The sequence below is a fragment of the Amblyomma maculatum genome, chromosome 3, assembly GCF_055883805.1.
Source record: "Amblyomma maculatum isolate TAMU_Amacu chromosome 3, ASM5588380v1, whole genome shotgun sequence".
In the NCBI taxonomy this organism is placed as follows: Eukaryota; Metazoa; Arthropoda; class Arachnida; order Ixodida; family Ixodidae; genus Amblyomma; species Amblyomma maculatum.
In genome coordinates, this window is record NC_139346.1 from 21,412,625 (window position 1) to 21,437,732 (window position 25,108).

General features: G+C 48.3%; 1 protein-coding gene across 1 annotated transcript in view; it reads left to right on the forward strand.

Moving 5' to 3' along the window:
* LOC146194323 (testis-specific serine/threonine-protein kinase 1-like) overlaps positions 1–19,896 on the forward strand; it is a 148,834-nt gene extending 128,938 nt beyond the window's left edge. Inside the window, exon 5 of the mRNA XM_084596044.1 lies at positions 19,657–19,896. Within this exon, the coding sequence (XP_084452170.1) occupies positions 19,657–19,791 (135 nt within the window). The 3' untranslated portion in view covers positions 19,792–19,896. The remainder of the gene's footprint in view (positions 1–19,656) is intronic.
* The last annotated feature ends 5,212 nt before the right edge of the window (positions 19,897–25,108 follow it).

The following is a 25,108-nucleotide window of genomic DNA, read 5'->3' on the forward strand; positions in this document are numbered from 1 at the left end:
AGCTGAGAAGAAATCTACGACAGTGTACCAGTCAAATTGAATTTGTAGCATATAAAAGTTTTGATCGTCCTTTCACAAAATATAAGTCAATCTTGTGGGAGCCACCAAAGAAGGCAACCTAAGGAAACTAGAGTTAGATCAAAAGCAAATAGATGGATTTGCATACCATTCTTATACTGGTGGCATACTTCCGCCGGTGCTCCGATAAAAAAAAAGCAGGCTTAGAATATTTAGAAAAATGGCGCCAAAATGATCGGTTAAAATATATGTACTTGCTGTACCACAATAAATGTGGTGTCAGAAAACCTAATTCTATACAGCTAGTGTCCAGGCGAACCACTCGAACACGTCATAAAAGAAAAAGATTTCTTGTGCAATACAAAAACATTCGCAAGCTCATACTTACCGAAGCCGGTGAGCGGAATCAGCTGCCAGCCATAATCATCATCGTCATCATCATCGTCATCAGCCTGACTATGGTCATTGCAGGGCGAAGGCCTGTCCCATATTTCACCAATTAGCCCTGTTCTGTGCTAGCTGCATCTACTTGACCCCTGCGAACTTCTTAACCTCATCCTCCCACCTAACTTTCTGCCCCCCCCCCCTGCTACGCTTTCCTTCCCTTGGAATCCAGTTTGTTACCCTAAGCGACCATCGGTTATCCTCTCTTCGCACTACATGGCCATTTCTTCTTCTTAATTTCCACTAGAACGTCAGTAACTTGAGTTATTTCTCTGACCAACTCTGCACGCTTCCTATCTCTTAATGTTACCCCTACCATTTTTCGTTCCATAGCCCTCTGGGTTGTCCTCAACTTAAGTAGAACCCTCTTGGTTAGCCTCCACATTTCTGCCCCATAGGTGAGTAAAGGTAGGATGCCACTGTTGTATACTATCCTCTTGAGCGATACCGGTAAGCTGCTAGTCATAATCTGCGAGTGCTTGCCAAATGCGCTCTATCCCAATCTTATTATTCTTTCAGTATCGCTTGCAATAAATTATTACTGACAGCAGCATCATAATGAATGCTTTTGCAACAGCACTTTGTTACAAGTAAGGTAGCTTCCACACACTGCCCTGACTTCGCATCACGCAAACAATTTTTTTTTTAACTTTAACTTTCTCATCTCTAACTGGAAACTTGGATTCTGAATCGGCCTTTTAGACAAAAAAAATAAGGGCATAAATAGAATATTCTTTTGGCGCGTGATTTTTCACTGTGAAAGCTGGGAATCTGTAAAAAGACGACGACCGAGCGACAGACAAAGCACGGCCCGAGTCCTTGCGCTAAGACCTCTTTATTATCCGGTCACTTCTGCTCCGCAAGGCATAATATCAGTTAGGGTATATAGTTATATCTGCAGAAGAACAGTAATAAAACGAAGCGCAAGCTACGTTTTCTACACAGCACATTTGTAGATTAGCTTTGCCTTCACGGGAAAGCAAACTTGAAGTTCAGAAATACGGTCTAAACGACATGCAGTATTCCCCAACTACAAAACAAATTTTATTGCCAATCATGATCGAATAGCAGTTCCTTTGGTGGGTTTGTCAGTGGTCCTCCGGGTTTTATTCCCTTAATATACCAAAAGGTGATGGCAGGAAGCACGTAAAGTCTGCAGACTTAATGTTGGCATTTGCCCTCCCTTTGGGCACTATACACAATCCACGCCGAGTTGGTAGCAGCACTGTAGCGCTGCACCCATTCGGCGGCTTCTGCTTCGCTGCTAAGATTATTGCGTAGCACGACCATGTCCACTGTCGAACCCGAAACGTCCCGGAGGTATCGCCAGCCGAAGCGAAAGTCTTACTCAGAGGGAGCAAGCACAGCTTCGCCTTTCAAAGAAACACAACACGACTTGAGTTTTCCCACCCTTTTCCCACCACAAGCTCGAACGCCCCTATGTCTGTGAACAGTGTGTTGGCCGACAAGCGCTTAGTTATTGTTTTATCTTTGGTGTCTGATAAAAAAACGCTATAATCAGTAAATGTAGCTTTTTGGTGGTCAACAGAAAGCGGAAGTTTTGCTTACCGCGCCACCTCACATCCAGCTTATGCAACGTACTAAAGACGGCGCGACGGAAGCAACTGGCATGATCAGCGGATTACTGCAAGCAGTTTTAATGCAGCAAAATATTTAATTGCGTATGCAGTTTAGTTTACGTACGGCTTTGTATGCTCGAAGAAACCGTAAGGCTTCATTGACTTGCTTTTTGTTGTGTTTTGTTGTTTGCGCACGTAACCGGCACTTCCGTTGCTGGAGCTTTAGGGCAATATAAAACGGCAATATAAAAATTGGCTGAGGTTTGACCAATGTCCATCCCGAGTAGAACTGCGGAAGCAACGAATTATGAAGATTTGCTCGCCGAAGACGATCAGCCACTGCTCGGCTCAACTTCTCCATGGCTGACTGCGCCGGTACAGGCGAGGAGCTACATATATACATCTCGTGCATGTGCAGTGGCTGCGGCGTATCAGAAGAGCAATGACGTCAGTGCTCATACGCGGTGCGGCGAAAGCGGCGGTGGCGGCACCTCTGAGTTACCAGCGCCGCGGAGGAGTTGGTGGTGGCCCCAGCCCGCGAGATGTGCACCGTGTGACGTCCGTTCCTCCTGGCACGTGCGCAGATGGTGCGGCAGCGGCACCTCTGAGTCACCCGCGCAACAGAAAAGTCGGTGGCGGTTCCTATGCGGCTCTCCAGCTGTGCCCCGTGTGACGTTACACGCTTCTCACCCATTCGCAGCTTGGCTCATCGGGGGCTTTACAAAATGGCTCACCGACTAGCGTAGTGTTGCTTCCGCAACAAATATAAAGGCTGAAATATGTTCTCTAGAACATATTTCAGTCTCTAAGAAAAGTTTGCTTATACATACGCTGTGTTAAAACAATGACTTTTTCAATTATACAGTTCACGTCTTTCATCTTGAACATAGAGTTTGCAAAACTTAGCCTTTATATTGTTACTTAGCTGTATTCACCGTTCGTGATGAGGATGAAGAAGTGCAACAGACTCCGAAAAGACGACGACGCTGAGTCTTGTGAAATCAGTACCATCATCGTTAGCTGTGCGGAGAGCTTTCGGACTGTAGATCGTCCACGTAACATCTCTTGGTGGAGGTGAATCTATTCGATCCCCTGTCACAAGCTGGATCTCCGCAGCGGCCGCCACATCGCAACCACTACAATGGCTACAGACGCCTCTACCTCTACAGCCGCCGCACCTGCTGTTGTCATGGTCAACCACCGTGACCCCGGAACCTTCTGCGGGACCGGCGACGTCGACGTAGACGACTGGCTAGCCCTATACGAGCGCGTGAGCAAGCACAACCGGTGGGATCCCACACTCATGCTCGCGAATGTAATCTTCTACTTGGCTGGGACCGCGCGGGTGTGGTTTGAAACACACGAAGACGACCTTGGGATCTCTTGGGATATCTACAAACAGAAGCTACATGACCTGTTCGGAAAGCCTATTGGCCGCCACATCGCCGCCAAGAAAGTGCTCGCCTCTCGCGCCCAAACGTCTACGGAGTCTTATCTTACTTACATTCAAGACGTCCTGTCTCTATGCCTCAAAGTCGACCAAGGCATGCCTGAGGAGGATAAAGTCGGCCATATAGTAAAAGGCATTGCCGACGATGCCTTCAGCCTCCTGTTGTGCAGGGATTGCTCCACCGTGGACTCTGTGCTGCAGGTGTGCCGACGTTTCGAGCAGGCGAAACAGAGGCGCATATCTCACCGTTTCGACCGGCTGCCGAACACGGCTGCGAGCTCCTCCTGTATCGATCTCCCGACCCCTCGACCGCCTGCTAACGACAACACTTTGACACGCATTGTCCGCCAAGAGCTTGAGGCAATGACTCCCGCGGCCTCACTGTCGCATACACCCGACAACACCCTGGCTACTATATCACTTATTAAGGCTGTTGTTCGCCAAGAAGCTGCAAATATGGGCCTCCCTTCTGCCAGCGCCACCGACACCATGGATTCAGGATCTGCCCCTCCAGTGATTGCTGCTGCTTCATCCAACCCCGGTTTCTCGCCCCGATATCGGTACCGCAACCCAAATGAATGGCGTACCCATGACAATCGCCCCATCTGTTTTACTTGTTCTCGCGTTGGCCACATTTCCCGTCACTGCCATAGTCGCTGGTATACGCTATCTCGTCAGTTCACCTACGTCGACCGCCGCGGAAACTATGCCCCTCGCTATTCCTCACCTCGCCCCGACCAGACCCATGCTGACCCTGGTTCCACTGTCCGTCCTGCCAACCGTTCACCATCCCCGCAAGCACGACGTTCGCGTTCTCCTCGTCCTCGCCACAGTTCGCCACCGTCCTATTCTGGCCACTTACCGGAAAACTAGCCAATGCAGCTTCCGGAGGTGACGCTGCATTTATGGCCCGGACCGAAGAACCTCTGTTGGCCCTTGCCCTACAAAACAACCGTATCGACGTCCTTGTGGATGGAGTTCCCGTTTCTGCTCTAATTGATACAGGCGCCCAACTGTCCGTTCTCAGCTCCTCATTTCGCCGTCGCCTTAAGAAAGTCCTTACGCCAGCCGTCTCGTCCACAGTTCGCGTCGCCAATGGCAGCCCTGCTGCCGTGGTTGCCTTGTTTACGGCGCGAGTTACAATTGCTGACCGTCATGCCCCATGTTGTTCACCGTCCTACATGAATGCCCCCACGACGTTATCCTTGGAATTGACTTCTTAACAGCCCACTCTGTCCTTATTAACTTCTCTAGCGGCATACTTCGCTTGGACCTTCCGCTCTGCTCTGAAGACCCCTCCTGCTCACCCCGACTTCGATCAGCATAGTTTAGCCGCTATCCTCCTGAAACTGCCGTTTACATCCTTATGTCGCCATTTCTACCCGTCCCAGATGGCGACTATCTCGCTTGTCCCATTACTGATGTCATGCTGCAGCGACACGTCACCCTTCCTCATCTAATTGTGCACATCTCCCAGAACCGCACCACATCTCCCTGTCCTTAACTTCAGCTTTTCAACTCATGTTCTGCCCGAGGGAATTTCATTAGCTGCGCTTTCCCCGATGACCGATTGTGCCATTTCAGCTCTGTCTACAGATCATACAACTGCCGTCCTTGCCAACACCCCCTCGTCGTCCACATCGCGCCCTGATCCGCTTAACAGCATGATATCAGCTGATCTACAACCTGAATTCGCCGCTGAGTTACATAAGCTTTTGATTACCTACAGTAACCTTTTTGACTTCGGCAACCGCCCATTGGGTCAAACGACAGTTGTCACCCACTGCATTGACAGCGGGGCGCCAGTCCTATTCACAGGCGGCCCTATCGTGTTTCGCTTGCCGAGCGACGCGTCATTCAAACGGAGGTCGAAAAGATGGTAACGAACGACATAATCGAGCCTTCCAGTAGTCCCTGGGTATCCCCTATCGTGTTGGTCAAGAAGAAGGATAACAGTTGGAGATTCTGCATTGACTACCGTCATTTGAATAAGATAACGAAAAAAGATGTATATCCTCTTCCGCGCATCGACGACGCGCTTGATAGTTTGCACGGAGCAAGCTACTTTTCATCCATCGACCTTCGTTCCGGCTACTGGCAGATGTCTGTCGACGAGAGAGACCGTGAAAAAACAGCGTTCATCACCCCTGATGACCTGTATCAATTTAGTCATGCCTTTTGGCCTATGTAACGCCCCTGTAACTTTAGAACGGATGTTGGACTCATTGCTGTGTGGCTTCAAGTGGACTACTTGTCTTTGTTATTTGAACGACGTCATAGTTTTCCCGTCCACTTTTGACGGCCACTTCTCTCGCTTTTCTACCATTCTCGAGTTATTCCGCCGCGCCGGCCTTCAACTCAACTCCAAGAAATGCAGTTTCGGCCATCGGGAAATCAAAGGGCTTGGTCACTTAGTTAATGCTTCCGGTGTTCAGCCTGACCCTGACAAGATACGTGTCGCCAGAGATTTTCCCACTCGGCGTTCATCCAGCGATGTCCGAAGCTTCATTGGCCTATGTTCCAATTTCCGACGATTCGTCCCGAACTTCGCAGTCCTTACTCGTCCGCTCACCCAACTCCTCAAGAAAGACGTTTCATTCTATTGGGGGTCTGAACAAGTTGCAGCTTTCTCAGAGCTTATTGCTGCTCTAACTACTCCACCAGTCTTGGCCCACTTCAACCCTTCCGCCAATACTGAACTCCGTACCCACGCAAGTGGCCATAGAATAGGAGCTATACTCGCTCAGCGACAAGACGGCCGTACAAGGGTGATTGCGTATGCAAGCCGCCTCCTCTCAACACCCGAACAAAATTATTCTATTACAGAGCGAGAGTGCCTGGCGCTTGTCAGGGCAATTACGAAATTCCGCCCTTATTTGTTTGGCCGTCATTTTACTGTGATAACAGACCATCATGCCTTGTGCTGGCTTTCCTCTCTCAAAGATCCTACTGGCCGTTTGGGGCGCTGGGAGCTACGATTACAAGAATACACCTTTTCCGTCGTCTACAAGTCCAGCCGGCTTCACCAAGATGCAGACTGTCACGTCATCCCGTCGACTCTCCTAGTCCTACAGACACTGACGATGATGCATGTGTCTTGTCTGTCTCCGCCTTTACTAACATTGCCAAGGAACAGCACTTAGATCCTTCTCTGCATTCCATTATCCTGTGTCTTACCTCCGACCGCCCTGACCCATCTCTCGCCTTATTTGTGCTCCACGAGAACACCCTATACCGACGTAATATGCGACCAGATGGCACAGACCTTTTGCTCGTCGTTCCCAACACCTGCGTTTCACCATCCTTGAACAGTTCCATGATGCTCCCACGGCTGGCCACTTGGGTGTCTCTCGCACATACGCGCCTGCGCCGACGTTTCTACTGGCCGGGGCTCTACCGCTCTGTCCAGCAGTACACTGCCGCATGTGAACTGAGTCAGGGTCGGAAGAAGCCCACAATTTTTCCTTCAGGTCATATGCAGCCGATACCCATACCATATTTAAAAGAAAGAGGCATCACGCAGTGAGGTTGATACAAACGCTCACTACTCGCCGCTCGTCAAACATCGCTCTTACAACATAGCACTCAAACAAAGTCGACTCCTCGCTAACGACTTGCGTGGTAGATTATCTCCCTATGAAGCAAGTTTTTTTCTCTTTTCTGGATCAAGACTGCTCTCATTCACGCAGTAGTTCTGATGATAATCTGGCTTGTTGATCATTTAGAAAATGCTTCACAAGCACAACACATAACGGTGAGAGAGACACTTTTCGCCGCGCTGCGGTGCTTCAGTCTGTGAAACACATGAAACATGCGAATAGTAGCGTCCGCCCGCACGCCGTCGTTCCACCATCTCTCATCTCCGCGGCCGAACCGACGCCGCCGGTCGAGACGAGAGAGAGGAGGGGCTACACTCCGGCTACACCAGGCCAGCTCAACCACTGCCCTATCCGTAGCCACTTTTGATTGCGTAATTTTTTGATGTGACGCTACCTTCGGCAGCTGGTTTTGTTACGGTGTTCCGTGTAGTTCAACCGACTTCTAGTGCGCTAGCATGCATCCCCATTAGCATTACCATTCCCCGCTAGCATTAACATCCCCAGAAAAATACTCTACACTTCTAGTCAATATACTGTCAGAGAACACAGAGCGATGTGACGGGGCAGCAGTGGAAGAGAAATAAGGGCTCATGTGTATTTTGCTACGCCCGTTTGTCAGATCCTAGCAGAATTTCGCACTCTGGCTCCGTTATATAAATTTCTCCAGCTTAGCCTATCCCATGAATGCACGTATTGTTGTAGTCGTAAGTTCGTATTTGATTTCTTCGAGGCCCTCCGAGGATTTAGAAGCACGCCGGCACGTTGTCTCACTCCTCTATTCAGCTGCTTGCAAGACAACATCCACACATGAAAAAGGTTGCATAATATTCCACGGTAAAGCACAAGAAGCCTGGTTGCGACTTAAGCCCTGGAAGGGGAACTTTTACCCAGGCAGAGCAACCAGCTTGCAAGGTTCCTCAAAGCGCGCATTTTTTTATCACAGTCTATGAAAACCGACTGTTTGGGAGCATAGTTCATTTTCTACGAGTCAGTAAAACTTCATACGTAAAATGGCGCGCGATTAAAAAAGATATCTGCATATTGTCACGTGGTGGCGACATGGCCGTAGACAGCAAGAGAAGACAGGCGTAATCGCACTGAATTCAAGATTTTATTGAGCTGACTTGCGCCCTCAAAATAAGTGAACTCCTCGGCGGCGGCGAATGCAGCAAAAGTGGTGGCTGGTCGTCGAATTACAAATGCGTCGCACCGACAAACGCTCAATTTAAAGGCGGGGAGGAAACATCTAGGTAAAGCCGCAAACGATGACTAGCACAACTTAGAATATTGCAGAAACATATAAGAGTTCCCGGAATCTTCGACACGCATCTCGGCGCTTCTTGTGCGACAAAGAAAGTAATAAAGCTGCGTCTCGCGACAACGAGCATGAACAAAGAATACAGAATTGATCCGCGTGTCAGAGTCTAGAGTGATAAGGCCGCACGCCGGCAGCTGTAGAAAAAAGAACAAATAAAGATTTGAATGATTTGCGGAATTACTCCTCCATTAAAAAGGCATTGACCCGATGCTTACAAAATAAACAAAGGAAGGTAAACAAAACATTAGATATTGAAATAACTTAGCGCGCGAAATAAGGTTTAGGCGCACAACATGGACAACTTTTGGGGGTGTCTGGCGCCGTTCCGTCGTCATGCCGTCGTGCCGTCAGAAATGACCTCGTAATCAATCTGTCCGATGCGTTGAAGGACTGTATAGTCCGAAATACTGCAGCAAAAGCTTTTCACTCAGTCCGCTGAGGAGTAGCGGCGTCCAAAGCCAAACTTGGTCTACCGGCCTGTACACTGTGTCGCGTCGTCACAAGTTGTATCGTGGGGTGCTAGAGTGTTGCTGGTCGCTTATGCGCAGCCGGGCAAGCCGTCGGGCTTCTTCTGCACGATGAAGGTAGGCGGCGACGTCCAGGTTCTCCTAGTCGGTTACGTGCGGCAGCATTCTATCGTCGCTGGGCTCCTTGCCGTACAAAAGCTTGAACGGAGCCGCCCCGTTTTATACACGAAGATCACGTACGGTAGGTTGACGTCCCAGGTCGTGTTCTGCGTTGATGAACATGGCGATCATGTCTGCGATCGTTTTTTTATTCGCTCCTAAGTCCGTAGGTCTCAGGATGGTAGACAGTTGCCCTCCGGCAGCTAGTTTCACTGTAGTTGAAGAGGGCCTGCGTGAGCTCCACCATAAATGCAAACCCTTTGTCTGTGATTAGTACTTTAGGACCACCGTGTCCCAGGAGAATTCGTTCGGCGAAAAACTTAGCAACTTCTGCTGTCGTACCGTTGGGCAGGGCTTTCGCTTCGGCGTAGCGGGTCATGTAATCCGTTTTCACGATGATTAATTTCCCGCTGATGAAGCGGGGAAGGCGCCGAGGAAGTCAGTTCCCATCCCAGTTTGTTGAAAGGGCTTAATCTGAGGCCGTATTGGGCGCAGTGGATCAGCTGGTCTGATTGGGAGCGTCCTGCGTCGCTGACACTCACGGCACTTGTTTCCATAATGAGCAACGTCGGCAGGTAACCATAAATAGTAATATCTCTCATATCCTGTGCAACGTGGGCGCAAACCCGTGATGGTCTTCCGTCGGTTCATCGTGCAGCGCCTGCAGAATCTCCTATCTGAAGTTTTTGGGCGCAACAAGAAGCTGCGCTGTTCTGTTGGCTGCGAAAATCTTCACGACGACGTCAGAGTTAAAGCGAATGACGATAAATTACGCCTGACCACAGCAAGAGGAGAAGCGATTTTTCCTTCGAGGTAATCAGTTAGGACTTCAAACTCAGTTTCAGATCACTGCTGCTGTGCAATACGGCTGGCGCTCTCCGGTTTCAAGAAGGCGTCCTCGTTGTCATCTTTCGGCGGTGCGTCAACGGGGGCTCGTGACAAGCAGTCTGCACTGAATGCTTGCGGCCAGACTTGTAGACGACTACGACTATGATATCGAATTCTTGAAGACGCAGGCTCTATAGCGCAAGGCGGCCGGAGGGATCTTTTAGGTTGGCGAGCCAGCACAGAGCATGGTGGTCACTTACAACCCTGAATGGTCGTCTGTACAAATAGGGGCGAAATGTTGATGCGGCCCAAATGATGGCAAAGACATTCTTCTTCGTCGAATAGTTGGCTTCAGCTTTCGACAGGCAACGGCTAGCGTACGTGATACTTCTTCCTGTCCGTCAATTTTCTGAACGAGAACAGCGCCTAGGCCAATACTGCTTGCGTCGATATGAATTTTGGTCTCCGCACTTTCGTCGAATTGCCCGAGTACAGGAGTGGACTGTAAGCGACGCTTAAGTTCTTTGAAAGCATCATATTGTGGTGCTTCCCAAAAGTACGTCAGCCTTTGTAAGCTGCGCCAAAGGTTCGGCGATGCGCGAAACGTTCCTGACAAATAGCCGATAGTAAGCGCACAGCCCAAGGAATCTGCGTGCAGCTTTCTTGTCGGAAGGCAGTGGAAACTGTGCAATCGCTGCTGTTTTGTCCGGATCAGGGGAACACCATACTTGCTAGTGATGTGACCTAAGAATGGCATTTCCTCGAAGGCGAAGTGCCATTTCTCTGCTTTCAAAGTTAGCCCTGATGACTTGATAGCTTTAGCACTGTACGAAGCCTTTTCATGTGGTCTTGAAAGAGACAACGACATCATCCAAGTATGCCAGACAAATATGCCACTTCAAGCCCGCCAGCACAGAGGTCATTACTCACTGAAACGTCGCTGGTGTGAAGCAGAGGCCAAATGGCATCACCTTGAACTCGAAAAGTTTGTCCGGTGTGATGAATGCTTCACGCAATCTCTTTCGTTGATGCAATAGCTGCTCTTCAGGTCCATCGATGAAAAGTATCTTGCATTGCAGAGCCGATGAGTGCGGCGTTGATGGGTGAGAAAGTGTACACATCCTTTTTCATTCTGTTGTTTAGCCGGTGGTGATCGACGCAGAAACGAAGTGTCCCGTCTTTCTTCACCGGAACGATTGGTGAGCCAAGGAGTTCTTTCATGGCTGGATACCGTTGCCACGAAGCATTTCATCGACTTGCTCACGGATGGCCTGACGTTCTCGCGGCAACACGCGGTATATACTTTAGTTCAGTGATCGGGTGTGTTCTTCCGTCATAATGCGGTGCTTGGCAAGTGGTGTTTGTCGCACCCTCGATGATGACGAGACGCACTCTCATTAGCTTCAAAGAAAACTGCGAATCGGGTGTTTTCTGCTATAGGGTAATGCCCAGTTGATGTCAAACGTAGGCCGACAAGTGTGGTCACGTGCGTCTTCAGGGGTTGGTCGGGGAGGGCGAATACATCTCGGATGTCGGCTAATTCGTCAAGGAAAGCGGTCGTCGTATCTTTTCAGATGCCGGTATTCCTCATCGAAGTTCGTGGCCAGTACCTGGGCTTGTCCATGACGGAAATGGACGATGCCGCTTGCGAAGCCAAGTCCTCTATCCAGTAATAACTGGGTGTTTCCTTCGACGACGTCTTCTGTGGTTTAGATGTCTGCGCTACCCCCGCAGACTACGACGCTTTTTCAGGGTGGCGCTGTCAATTCTCTGTCGAGGACGCGACGTGTTGAGTCGAAGTCGTCGTAGCAGGTATTGCTTTGACCGTCGAGAGCTTGATGGCCTCGGATAAGATTTCGATGATCGCATTATGTTCATTTAGAAAGTGCATGCCAAAAGTCACATCGCAAAGACACTGCTTCAGGATCCCAAAGCTGGCAGGATATGTGCGTTCATTCACTGTTACTGTTTGGGTGCATCATCCCGACGGAGTAATTAGGTTACTGCAAGCGGTGAAATTAGTGGGTCATCCCAAGCGGTCATTACTTTCTTTAGCTGGAAGGCAAGTGGTCCACTGTTGACTGAATAGTTGGCTCCACTGTCTACTAGGCCGGTAACTTTGCGAACGTCGACAGCCACATCAAGGTCGCTTGTTCGCGTCCTCACATTGCACGTGGGCCTTGGCGGCCGGCCTCGGCTCCGTCATTTATTGAGGTCTCGACCGGCGCACACCGTTGTGACTTCACTGGGCGGCGTTACCAGCTTGCATTCTGGTCCTGTTATCGTCGATGTCGTCGTACGTTGCGGTGGTGTCACTTTACAGCCTGTGCACGTGACCGTCGAGGTAGCCTTCATAGGGTGCGTTGTCGTATAGGCGGTGTCGTCGTCTCTCGTCGTTGTCAGCGGAGGATCTTCGGCCTTTCGCCGTTGAGCGACCTCACCTCCAAACAATGCTGCCTTTAGTTTCCCCTACGGGAACTTCCTTGTACGTAACCGCGGCCCGAAGGCGAAAATGTGGCGTTGTACGGCGATGGGGAATGTTACAGACGTTTTGGCGACGCGTGCTCTCCCCTCCGGAGGAAGTCGTCGATTTCGTCTGGTCGCTCGCCAGGACAGGGTCATGAGGCATTGATGACGAAAGTATGCAGGCCGGTAGGCCTGTAGGGACAGAGACGGAAGATGTGTCCAGCCTCACCACAATGGAAACATAGTGGCCGGTTGTTAGGCGTCCTCCAAGCGTCGTAGTTTATGGAGCTTGAGGGTCATTCGTAGATTTGAGTGGCGGCGTTGCGGTGGCGCTTTTTCACCTCGAGGGTGTTGGGCCCCTTCAGGGTGCAGGACGGCGTGCGGCAGCGGCGTAGTTTATAGCTTTTGGACGGACGACATCTGCAAGTGTTGCTACGTAAGGTTGTTGGTATGATAGAAGCAGCCGGCGCATCTTTTGCCGAACGGCCTCACGGATAAGGTGTCGTAGGCTGTGTACTGTTGTAGATGATCCGTCGTAGGCGCTTCCATTCATCGCTTCAAGTGGCCGGCAGTATTGGCGCATGCGGGCCTCAATAGTCCTCTCGATGGACGACGCTTCTTTTTCAAATTCAGTCACTGTTGTCGGCGGATTCCTTTACAAGACCTGCAGAATGCGATTGCTTCACACCTCTCATTAACAGTATCAATTTATCCTCCTCCGTGATGTTTGGGCTAGCGTAGCGGAAGACGCGCTTCATTTCCTCGTGATAAACGAAGGCATTCATTTGGGAGCTGAGTTCTTGATTGGAGGAGGGCCTGGGCTCTTTCTGTTCTGTCGGAACCTGCGAAGTTCATCAAAAACTAAGCTTTTAATGCCTCCCATTCCTTTAAAGAAGTCTCATCATTTCGGAACCAGGTTCGTGCAGGGCCTTAGGGAGCAAAGTACACTTGCCCGAGTTTCGAATCGTCGTTCCAGCCATTGAATGCTGCCACGCGGCCGAAAAGTTACATCTACTATTCTGTATATTCGGTAGACAGTAGTTGCAAAATGGGGGCTTCCGGTGCTGCACGAAGACAACCGGCGCTGTAGGCTTGGTTATTGTCAATGTTGGGGCTCTCTTCCGGGGTTAAACGGGGTCTGGCAGCAGCTCGTGTTCTGGTTGGAGCCATTGAAGTCGGCGGCTGCCTGGGCGACCTGAAGGCGGGTCCAGGGTGACAGGAACAGTTCCGAGGTGTTCACTTGAAGATGTAGGCTGGATCTCAAAGGGCAGTACCTCCACCAGATGCACGTGGTGGTGACAAGGCTGTGGGCAGGAAGAGAATACAGGCGTAATCGCACTGAAATCAACAATTTATTGGGCTGATTTGCGCCTTCAATATAATTGAAGGACTCGGCGGCGTGAGTTCAGCAAACATGCTCTCTGGTCGCTGAATTGCGAATGCCGTCACAGCGACAAACGCTTAATTTAAAGGCGGCGAGGAAACAACTAGATAAAGCCGCAAACGATGACTAGCACAACCAGAAACCAGAAACAACCGCCCGTCCATCCGTCCACCCACCCACTCACCGACCCATTTCTCCGTCCATCCATCCATCCATCCAATCATTCATTCATTCATTCATTCATTCATTCATTCATTCATCCATCCATCCATCCGTCAATTCCATACGTACGTACGCACGTACATACATGCATGCATACATACATACATACATACATACATACATACATACATACATACATACATACATACATACATACATACATACATACATACATACATACATACATACATACATACATACATACATACATACACCCCGCCATGGTGGCGCAGTGGTTATGGCGCTCGACTACTGCTCCCAAAGATGCGGGATCGAATCCCGTCCTCGGCGGCAGCTTTTTCATCGAGGCGAAAAGCAAGCCGCCCGTGCGCTGTGCGATGTCAGTGCACGTTAAAGAACCCCAGGTGGTCAAAATTTCCGGAGTCCTCCACTACGGCATCTCTCATAGCCTTGAGTTGCTTTAGGACGTTAAACCCCACAAAACCAAAAAAACAAACAAACATACATACATACATACATACATACATACATACATACATACATACATACATACATACATACATACATACATACATACATACATACATACATACATACATACATACATACATACATAGTGGCGAGTACGGTTAGCTGAATGATGTCCATCACACGAATAGGACGACTGCGATAAGAAAATACATTTTCAGCAGAAAATGAGAGACAGGACGCTCGGTCTGTTTTTTCTGTTCTTCTTTCCCTGCGGCTTTCACAGCAGTTGCCCTATTCGTGAGATGAGCTTTTGTCTTGTTTTTCGTTAGTCAGCCTTTGTATCAGAGCGTGTAGAAATATAATAACAAATACAAACTGTTCCGTCAGGTTTTGCGCTGTTTCTTTACTTCGCCTCAAATGCCTGCATACGTTCACTACAGCATGACAATATAAAATGCATTATCTTTAGTGATTTGCAGCACTGTAATAGACACCGCAATAGGGGTACTGGGTGGCCCAGAGCTTAGCATGGTTCAATGCCACAATTTCAGTCCAGTTTACATTTACATTTTGAACTATAAATTCCTGTTTGCATGGTACAAACTCCTGCCTATTAAAGTGGTAGGAACTGGTCCACATGGCACTTCTCGTATCTCTGTCCCTGAAAGTCGCCGATGTTTGCGGGTTAGACCACGGCTGCTGTGGTCATAATTCGATGCCGACGAAATGGAATGCAAATACAAAACAGTCGTGTACCGTGTAATGTTAGCATGGAATAGAGAACGTCAGGTAGCCTAAACTCATTCGCAGCCCAATGACAGTTCACCGTGTTAAATCAGCTATCTACCGAATTACCGAATGGGATACAGGTTCGGTTCAGTTGTGCTCCGTCACACGTCTTAAGGAACACATGCGTGTATTTCTCGCTGTGACCAGGCTGCAAGTAGATGTTCAAATCTCCGGCAGAGCTGTTCGCCAGTGTCAGCCTGTTTTGAGCACTGTCGTACACACTGGCTTACTGCGATAAATCCGCCCTTGTGCATCCCAGTACAAAAAAGAACGCCTCAGATATTTAAAATATTACCAGAATATGCTGTGGCTACCACCTCCAGCTAAATGTAATTCTGTAATTACCGGCAGATTTTGAAGAGGCCGCGTTAGTAACGCGTTAATGCGCATTAGGGTCCGTATTTCGAGTTTGCATCGTTACCGAAGTGTCGCTATATCACGGGACCTCGAGTCATTTGATTGGTCGAAACGCCGGAACCGGGTATTTCCACTACGGAACCGGAAGGGGTGGCAACATCACGTTCTGGCGTTTCCACCGATCAGATGACCCGAGATCACGTGAGATAGCGACACTTTGGATAACGACGCAAACACGGAATACGGGCCCAGGTCTGTGCGCTAACGGAATCTTGCTGCGACACCACATCCCAGTTGAAATTATAGCCAGCAGAAAAGAAGTGCCGTGCACAAACGTAGCCGCTTCTTTCACGGCTGCAGGCTGACCGATGAGCTGTGCCGTGCTTACAGGAGGCTGTTGTCTTGAGGCACTTGGTGTAGAATGTAGTTTTTTCCGACTGTCGTCAATAATCGATGCATTTGCTTTAACGGGCTGCGCTGTCGGATAGCTTTCCGTTCATCTCTCATCAAATCGAGAGCACCAGGCTTTTAATTCTATATTCACAAAACCAGTCAGTTGCAGCAGGTGAGCCCAGACCCAGTATACTCGAAGTAAAGCGATACTACGCGCAAGGTCGACGCCCGGAAAGTTTTGGCGCGAAAACGACACTTGTAGCAAAGAACGGCGTGTATGGAGCAGACGACGGGCACCGCCGCAGCTTCAAGCCGCGTTAAAATGGACACTTGCGGTTTGCAGCAATAAATAAAAAGTAAAATTACGAACCTGTGAAGGCTGACGTCTCCTGACGCTTCAGTGGGCGGAGCTCGCGTAGGAGCGCCAGCCTTTTGGGCGTGTAAAAAGAAACTGCGATGGAAGAAAGATGTGAAGGCGCAGAATTTCATACTTTGATTATAAATAACTCCACTTTTAAAGAACGCTTTTAAAACTTTTCTGCCAGAAGATAATCGTAAATCAGCATTCGTTCTTTCGCATACTATGAAGCGCTATTGGATAGCTCTTTAGAGCTTTTTTAAGGAACGGGCCGTGAGGTGGCGACGACAGGGATGCGTCACCTTGTTAACTAGGCGAAGCTACTCACTGGCTGCGCACGTGAAACAACACAATCTTTCTGTGAGGAGGCTTCAGAGACGCAGTCTGTGCGCAAGTCTTGTTCCTTGCGCTACGAAAATCTAGCATCGCGCAAAATGAACTCAGCGAGAAGAAAATCGGCGTCGTGGGAAAGGCTTTTTGAAAATTACTTTCAGCCTGAAGTTTTCATATCCACCGACTCACGTTTGGGCAAGGCTCAGCTATCCTTTGTAACTTGGTGAGAGCACTAAGGAAATATATTTTCTCATATGCACCCCTACATGCCAATAGCGGTATTTTGTTGCAAGCGGTTTAATAAAATGCGGCGGCGAAATAAAAATAAAATGGACAATGGGAAGCGGTGATCAGAAAAACAAAATTATAAAAGGGAAACGAGCAATCGGTATTGCTAATTGATATTTTTCGCATCCCATTGTATGGTAGACCTTCATTTCTGTTTGCTTTTAAATGGTTCCCGAAATCTGCTGCGCGGGTCTACACTGCGTTGCTTGCATGCAGCAGGGGATATCACCAATCAGGTCTCTGCACTTGCTTTTGTAACGTAAAAGTAATTTTCACCTCAGAGTTGTCGCTAAAATTGTATGTTCAAGAGTGTTTAGACTTTCTTCGTGTGACTGTTCGTTCTACAGGTGGAACAGTTTGCACCTGCGTGCGCACTTGAGTAGGAATAATGGATGCACTACCGGCATCGGAGATAGCCTTAAACCAAACTTTTTTCAATGCCGCAAATGGCTTGACTCTGAAAGTAATAAAGATTCGAAACGTGTTAGTGAGCAGAAATACAGCAAGTTTGGGGAGCTGCTTGTTGCCGACTTCCGCAAGCTCACGCGTCATTTTATGTCGATATGACAACCACACAGTGCTTGGTTTTGATTCGGCGGTTACGAGAGTCTCGCTCGGCTTCGAAGGCTTAACAATGGTAGATAACCCTCCACGGTTTGATTGAGGAGAAAGAGAAAAAAAAATTCGAGGCCGCTTTGGCGACTAAAGTGATGAAAGGTGAAAGCCTGAGTGCTGCATTCTGCTACGCGACGGTTGCGCATGTAGCGATGAATGCTGCTACGAGTAAAGCGGGCTACTACTCTTTCACACTCTGCGAGTGCATTCAGTGAATTCCTATTAGGAGCGACGAGAGGGCACTCCTTGTATCTTCGTTTACTGTTGTGTGGTTGAGTTTACCAGGTGCGTGGCATAAATCAGCAATTATTTATTTACAAAAGTGCGACTTATTAGTAGTTATTAACTAATTATTCATTAAATAGCAATGGTCATTTAAGTAGTAATCAGTAATTATTTTATGGTAATTCGTGATTAATCATTATAATTATTTATCAATATTAATAATTGATCATTGATTGGATATGGCCATATAAGTCACGCAGTCGCGCATACTGTGGCGGTGCTCTATGATTGGCCGAGACCTTCATGACGTCATCTTGTCTCGACCAGTCAGAGACGCCGCAAAAGCGTGACACTTTTGCTGACGACAACGCGTAGCAATAAGGGCTTTCGCCTTAAAACGATTTTTAACCCAAGAAAAGGCATTGACTAAGCCGCAAGCTTGTGCTTCTTGTAATTCGAACTTCAGCCACCATTTCAATTGAGGCTAAACGCCAAATGCGCCCTTGAACTGTTCTGTGTCTGTTCTTGATAAAGATCCGTAAGTGACAGAGAATAATTTCGAATGCCTTCGCTAAGAAACCTCTCTCTCTCTCTCTTTTCTTTCTTTCCCTGCGCCGCCTTCATCCTTCCCTCCAGGGGCGGGTTGGGCGTCGACCGAGAAAGTGCGACTGTTACCAGGGTAATAATTTTCTCAAAATGTCTTTTGTTTTATATTTTGTGGGGCTCTGCAGCCCCTCTAGGTGTTTTAAACCGCGCGCGCGTCTTTCTATTTGTATTGTTTGCACGGGCAGCGCGAGTGCGCATGAGCAAGCAGATAATCTTGGGGGGCGTGATGTTAGCGGCGACAGACGAGGGTAGATAAGCGCGTCAGAAGCGAGGCGCGGGGCTTTTTTGCCCCGGCGGAGAGGGATGCGGGGCAGCCGGCGAGCGTCATGGGCCGGCAGGGTGTGCACGGACGACTGAAAGAAGATCGCCGACACGACGATGGAAGCAGTGCCTGCAGAAACTGCCTAGGCGTATTCCTGTGAGTTGCAGTAACGCGAGGAGCAATCTTTCTTGTGTCGCCGTTAGCGCTTCGGCCCCATTGCTCGTTTTACTCGTTCCGCAGAGTGTTTTGTTTCGCTGCGGTGAAGCCCTGCCATTCTTCCCGCTTTTCGTTGGTGTTCTATTGTCGCGCGCATGAACAGCCCGTTCTTAGCGCGGTAGCGCCTTATGTTTCTTTGTTTTGCTTTTTTGTTTATCCGAAATATACCGGCGTTTTTAAGAGACTAGATTTGTCACTCCTCGAGCGAGACCATGGCTCGCGGACCCGTTTTTTTGAAGGCGAGGCCTTCAATTTGAAACATTTTTTGGAAGGAAGACTAGGTACCTGCTGCGTGCGTCTGTGCAGTGACGTTTGCTCCACGATTTACCTCCGTACGAGCTGCGCATTCCTAAGCTTTTGACAAACGGCAGGATTCCCGCCACCTTGCTTGGTCCGGTATCTCTGAGGATGGGTGTTCTATTGCGTTAGAAACGCGGGCGAGTGACGTGCACGAACATCGACAGCGGCGCAGCCATCGTGATTTAGACAAACATGCGGCTGTCGGTGTAAAGAGCATAACCCTGACCAGGCGATCGGCGTAACATCGTGTTTTTCCTTCACATTTGGAGAAGGTCCTTTCCCTGCAGAAATGATAGTTTACTGCATTCTATACGAAGGCATATCGCTTGTCAGCTGATGTGTTCGAATGACCTCGACGATGCTGAGACAAGGGGCGTGAACGGCGCACAACGTTCAGAGGTTAATGGCAGCAGGATTGCCTCAAGCAGAGGCACTTGTGTCCTCTCGTGCTGCTGCCAGTGGCCTTCACACCTGTTCGCTTTCGAGCTAGTAATGCCTCGGGGAGACGCGGCGGTAGTCGGCTGCATGCATTATGCCTCCTCCGCAGGTGCTGCCTCTGAGCAACGAGCTTAAGAACCTTGTCCGTGGCATGCTGGAGCCCGTGGTGACGCTGCGTGCATCCATGGCCCGTGTGGTGCGGCATCCATGGATCAAGAAGTACCCCAGCCCTTTCAAGGAGTAAGTTCCTTTTCCGGGAAGGTCCCTCCATACAATTTTCCACAGACGGGACACTACCTCGAGAAAGGAAGCGATGTATATTCCATCTAAAGAAGTCTGTATGATCAAATGCGTCTACCTTTTCTCAATATGGCGTCGACCCTCTAGTGCGCCATCGTCACGGAATGACACCCGAAAGGTGTTTACCGATAATGCCATGTAAATTGGTCGACGCCATTAACCTGCTGCAAGGGGTTCTGTCTCTTTCCTGTTTATTACCAATCGGCTGTTGTGACGCTAACGCAGTTTTCTTGCCGCTTGCCGTAGCTATGGGAGCTTACTTGGGCGATCTTAAAATAAACATTCATGTTGTGTATAACATGTGGAACAGGACCATACTCGTCCGTGAGTTCATCATCATTATCATCTGGACTACACCCAGTGCAGGGCGAAGGCCTCTGCTATTTTCCGCCAATTAACCCGGTCCTGGGCTAGCTGCGTACTTGGCCCCTGCGAATTTCTTAACCTCATCCAACCACCTAATTTTCTGCCGCCCCGTGCTACGCTTACCTTCCCTTGTAATCCAATTGATTACTCTTACAGACCCTTGGTTATCCTCTATTCGAGCTACATCTCCTGCCTATGCCCTTCTCTTGTTCTTAATCTCGACTAGAATGCCAGTAACTTGAGTTATTTCTCGAGCCCACTCTGCACGCTTCCTATCTCCTAACGGTACACTTACATTTTCCGTTCCACAGCTCTCTGCGTTGTCCTCAGCTTAAGTAGAACCCTTTTCGTTAACCTCCATGTTTCAGCCCCATAGGTCCGTACCGTAGGATGCAACTTTTATACACTTTCCCCTAGAGTGATATCGTCCGTGAGTTAAGTGCATTTTATTAGTAACTGTTTGCATGGCAAGCACATGCATTCATGAATAAAAATTAGGGGGACATTTGAGCTCCATCTTAGTTGAAAGCTTCTACGAAGATGTAGAATCAGCAATGCGAAAAGTAAAGACGCAGTATACTGTACTAATGGGCGACTTCAATGCCAGGGTAGGGAAAAAGCAGACAGGAGACCAGGCAGTAGCTGACTATGGCATTGGTTCTAGGAATAGCAGGGGGGAGGTACTAGTTCAGTTTGCAGAGCGCAATAACTTAAGAGTCATGAATACTTTCTTCAGCAAGCGGAAGAATCGGAAATGGACATGGAAAAGTCCTAACGGGGGGACTAAAATGAAGTTGACTTCATACTGTGTTCAACGCCCGCCATTATGCAAGATGTAGAGGTAATCGGGAAAGTGCGATGCAGTGACCACAGGATGGCGAGGTCCCGAATTAGCCTAAATCTGAAGAAGGAACGCAACAGGTGAGTAAGAAAGAAACACATCAACGAATTAGCGGTGAGGGACAGGGCAGAAGAGTTCCGGAACTCGCTACAGAATAGATATTCAGCTCTAGCCGAGGACGAGGGCATTACCCTATAAGCAATGAACAATAATTTCAGAGATATCATTACCGAGTGCACTGTAGAAGTAGGCGGTAGGATAGTTAGAGATGATACCGGTAAACTGTCTAAGGAGACGAAACATTTGATTAAGAAACGCCAGAGTATGAAAGCTTCCAATCCAACAGACCAGATAGAATTGGCCGAGATATCAAAGCTTATCAATAAGCACAAGGTGACCGATATAAGGAAGTATAACATGGATAAAATGGAGCATACTGTAAATAACGGGAGAAGCCTTAAAGCGGTAAAGAAGAAATTGGGCATAGGAAAAAACCAGATGTATGCGATAAGGGACAACGATGGCAATGTCATCACAAATATGGAGATGATAGTCAAAGTATCCGAGGAGTTCTATACAAATCTCTACAGTAGCCAAAGTAGTCAGGACCATAATGAGATTGGCTTTAGGGAAAAACAGTCAGACGTTCCACCAGTGATCAATGACGAGGTCAAGAAAGTATTAAAAACTATGAAAAGGGGGAAATCAGCTGGAGAAGACCAGATAACTACAGATTTGTTGAAGGACGGGGGGGGGGGATATCGTGCTAGAAAAACTGGCCACCCTATATACGCAGTGCCTGGTGTCATCGACGGTATCGGAACCATGGAGGAATGCAAACATTATCCTCATTCGTAAGAAAGGGTACTCTAAGGACCTTAAAAATTACAGACCAATCAGCATACTGTCTGTTACGTATAAGATATTTACTAAGGTAATCGCTAACTGAATCATGACAACCTTAGACTGCAATCAAGCAAATAATCAAGCTGATTTTCGAAAACGGTACTCTCTTACCGCTCATATCCATACCATCAACCAGGTGGTAGAAAAATGCTCGGAATATAACCAGCCCTTTTACATAGTATTAATTGATTAGGAAAAAGCATTTGAATAAATTGAAACCTCGGCGGGGATGCAGGCATTCCAGCACGTGAAAGTACTTGAAGATATATATAGTGGCTGCACAGCAACCATAGTTCTGCCTAAAGAAAGTAACAAAATTCCCATAAAGAAAAGAGTTAGGCAAGGAGACACAATCTCCCCACTAATATTCACAGCTTGCTTAGAGGAAGTATTCAGACTTCGAATGGGAGTAGTTATTGATAAGGGTAGATGGAGAATACCTCAGCAACCTGCGATTTGCTGATGACATTGCCTTGCTAAGCAACTCGGGGGATGAACTGCAAATAATGATAACCTAGACAGGAAAAGTATAAAGGTACGCTTGAAAATCAATATGCAGAAGACTAAGGTAATGTTCAACAGCCTCGGAAAGGAACAGCAGTTTACATTATGTATCGAAGTACTGGAAGTAGTATGCGAATATGTCTACTTAGGACAGGTAGTAACCGCAGATCCGGACAATGAAAAGGAAGTAACAAGAAGAATAAGATTGGGATGGAGCGCATTTGGCAAGCACTCGCAGGTGGTGACTAGCAGCTTACCGGTATCGCTCGAGAGGAAAGAATACAACAGTTGCATCTTACCTGTACTCACCTATGGGGCTGAAACGTGGAGGCTAACCAAGAGGGTTCTACTTATGTTGAGGACAAGCCAGAGGGCTATGGGACGAAAAATGGTAGGGGTAACATTAAGAGATAGGAAGCGTGCAGAGGGGGTTAGAGAAATAACTCAAGTTACTGACATTCTAGTGGAAATTAAGAAGACGAAATTGGCATGGGCAGGACATGTAGTGCTAAGAAAGGATAACCGACGGTCGCTTAGGGTAACAAACTGGATTCCAAAGGCAGGAAAGCGCAGCAGGGGCGGCAGAAAGTTCGGTGGGCGGATGAGGTTAAGAAGTTCGCAGGGGTCAAGTGGATGCAGCTAGCATAGAACCGGATTAATTAAGAAATATGGGAGAGGCCTTCGCCCAGCAGTGGGTATAATCAGGCTGATGATGATGATGATATGGGTGTGACGCGATAGTGATAATGGCTGCCTTCGGCTGTTTTCTTCACACCGAAGTACTGTTACGTGACCGCATTTCCACATTAGCAGGCTTTCTAACCTAACAGCCAGGTTAACTTACTTCTGCGATTTGATCAGCAACGTGCATTGCTGACATCCCCAAAACCACGGGTTTGATTCCAGGCTAAAACGATATTTTTTTTCTTTAGAAATATCTATTATATATTAGGTTAAACCGTTAACTATATGATATTATGCCAGCAGGCACTCGCCGAACTAACGTTACAAGATACCTTTCCAGTTCTCAAACTCCGGCGCGCCGCCTGACGCTTCTTCGCTGCGATTCGCGCGGGTGCGCGCGCGACGCAGTTTGCCCGGACACGGCCGGACTGAACGCCGCGGCGCGCGCTCTTTTCAAAGCGCGCGTGCGTGCCTTCAGACGGGCCGTGGCCTGGCGAATAGCAGCATAACGTTGTTTTTGACACCAACGTCCTACCAGGCGCAGCGAACGTAGCGAACAGCACGTGTGGTGGGTTCCGGGCTTGTCCTGCGGCAGCGTGCACGTCTGGGAACGTTTGCTTTTGTATGCGCGGTTGTCGCGTAGTGTGTGACAGGGAATCATGCCGTGCTGTTCCGTGCCAGGTTGTAAAAACGGCTACGGTTCTGTGCAATCTGTTGGAGAGAAAATAATTTTTTTTCAGGCCGCTCCGCAACGCCGGACGCCTTCAGGTATGGAAGCGCGCAGTACCAAGGCAGGACAAAAAGCTTTTGAGCTCGTGTTCAATTTGCGACCTCCATTTCCACGATGCGGATATGTCGAAAGTGTTCAAGCGCAAAATTTGTGGGAATTTCGTGACAATACCACGTGAAAAATGGGCAATAAAAGGCGATGCCATGCCTATCCTGTTCCCAAATTGTCCGAAGTACCTTTCGAAACCTTTCGAACACGACTTAGAAAACGCAGTCAAAAAGGGCACGAAGCTGTTTGCCTCGCAGATGACAACGGAGTACGTGTCACATTGTCATAGACGCTAGACATTATAAGTTACCTATTCGACAGGGGCGCAATTGACATATTGACCGTCAAGCTTAACCACGACCCGTTGGGGTAACAGAATGGCTTTTTTCAGTTTTCCTTTAAAGTTACTGATGCGCACGTTTACTCTATAATGCTTGTTTTCGTTTTCAGTAGCATTTTGGCCTGGTACGTTCACTTGAGGGGATGAATCCCATCCTACAGTCGTGAATTTATCGCAGATATTTCGCCTGCTGAGCTTGTACACACCTATGAAAACAGCACTGCGTGAAAGGTTCAAGGGGAACTAAGGGCTGTACTTGTAGGTGTGGACGAAATATTGAAGACCGCTGAAAAGGAATATCGCTCGAAAAGGCTTTGCAATTGCAAAGTAAAATTGAGGCTAGGTTGTTAGAAATTACTTCGTTTCCATTGTTCCTTCCTGAACAAACGAGTGATGAACACAGCTACTACAGAGGTTCTGTAGAGCACAGTGTTGTATACTGCTTAGCTCTATAGGTAGTATATAAAGTGTTCAAGCGCGCAGATTGCCAGTTTTGGCAGCAGGACGACATAAGTTCAGAAGCTCCAGTAGTAGGTACCGATGCATATTTCACCACATATCGGCGCTTGAATGAAAGAAGCCTGAGGCAACCCAGCAGGAAGATGCTGCACTCTATAAGAGTTGCAAATGAGCCAATTTTGCTTTCACGTGGTGAGAAAGGTCTCTGTGGCGACCTATTTTAGAAGGTTCTGGATGATTGTAGTCTAACAAGGCTGATTTGCGATCAGCAAAAGTACACGTTCCAACTCTTGTATTTTTGTTTATCGTAACGCGTATTCACTTTTATGCAAGGGATGTGAACCGCCGCCTAGAAACCGTGCATGTGTGAAAGCCGCCATCAT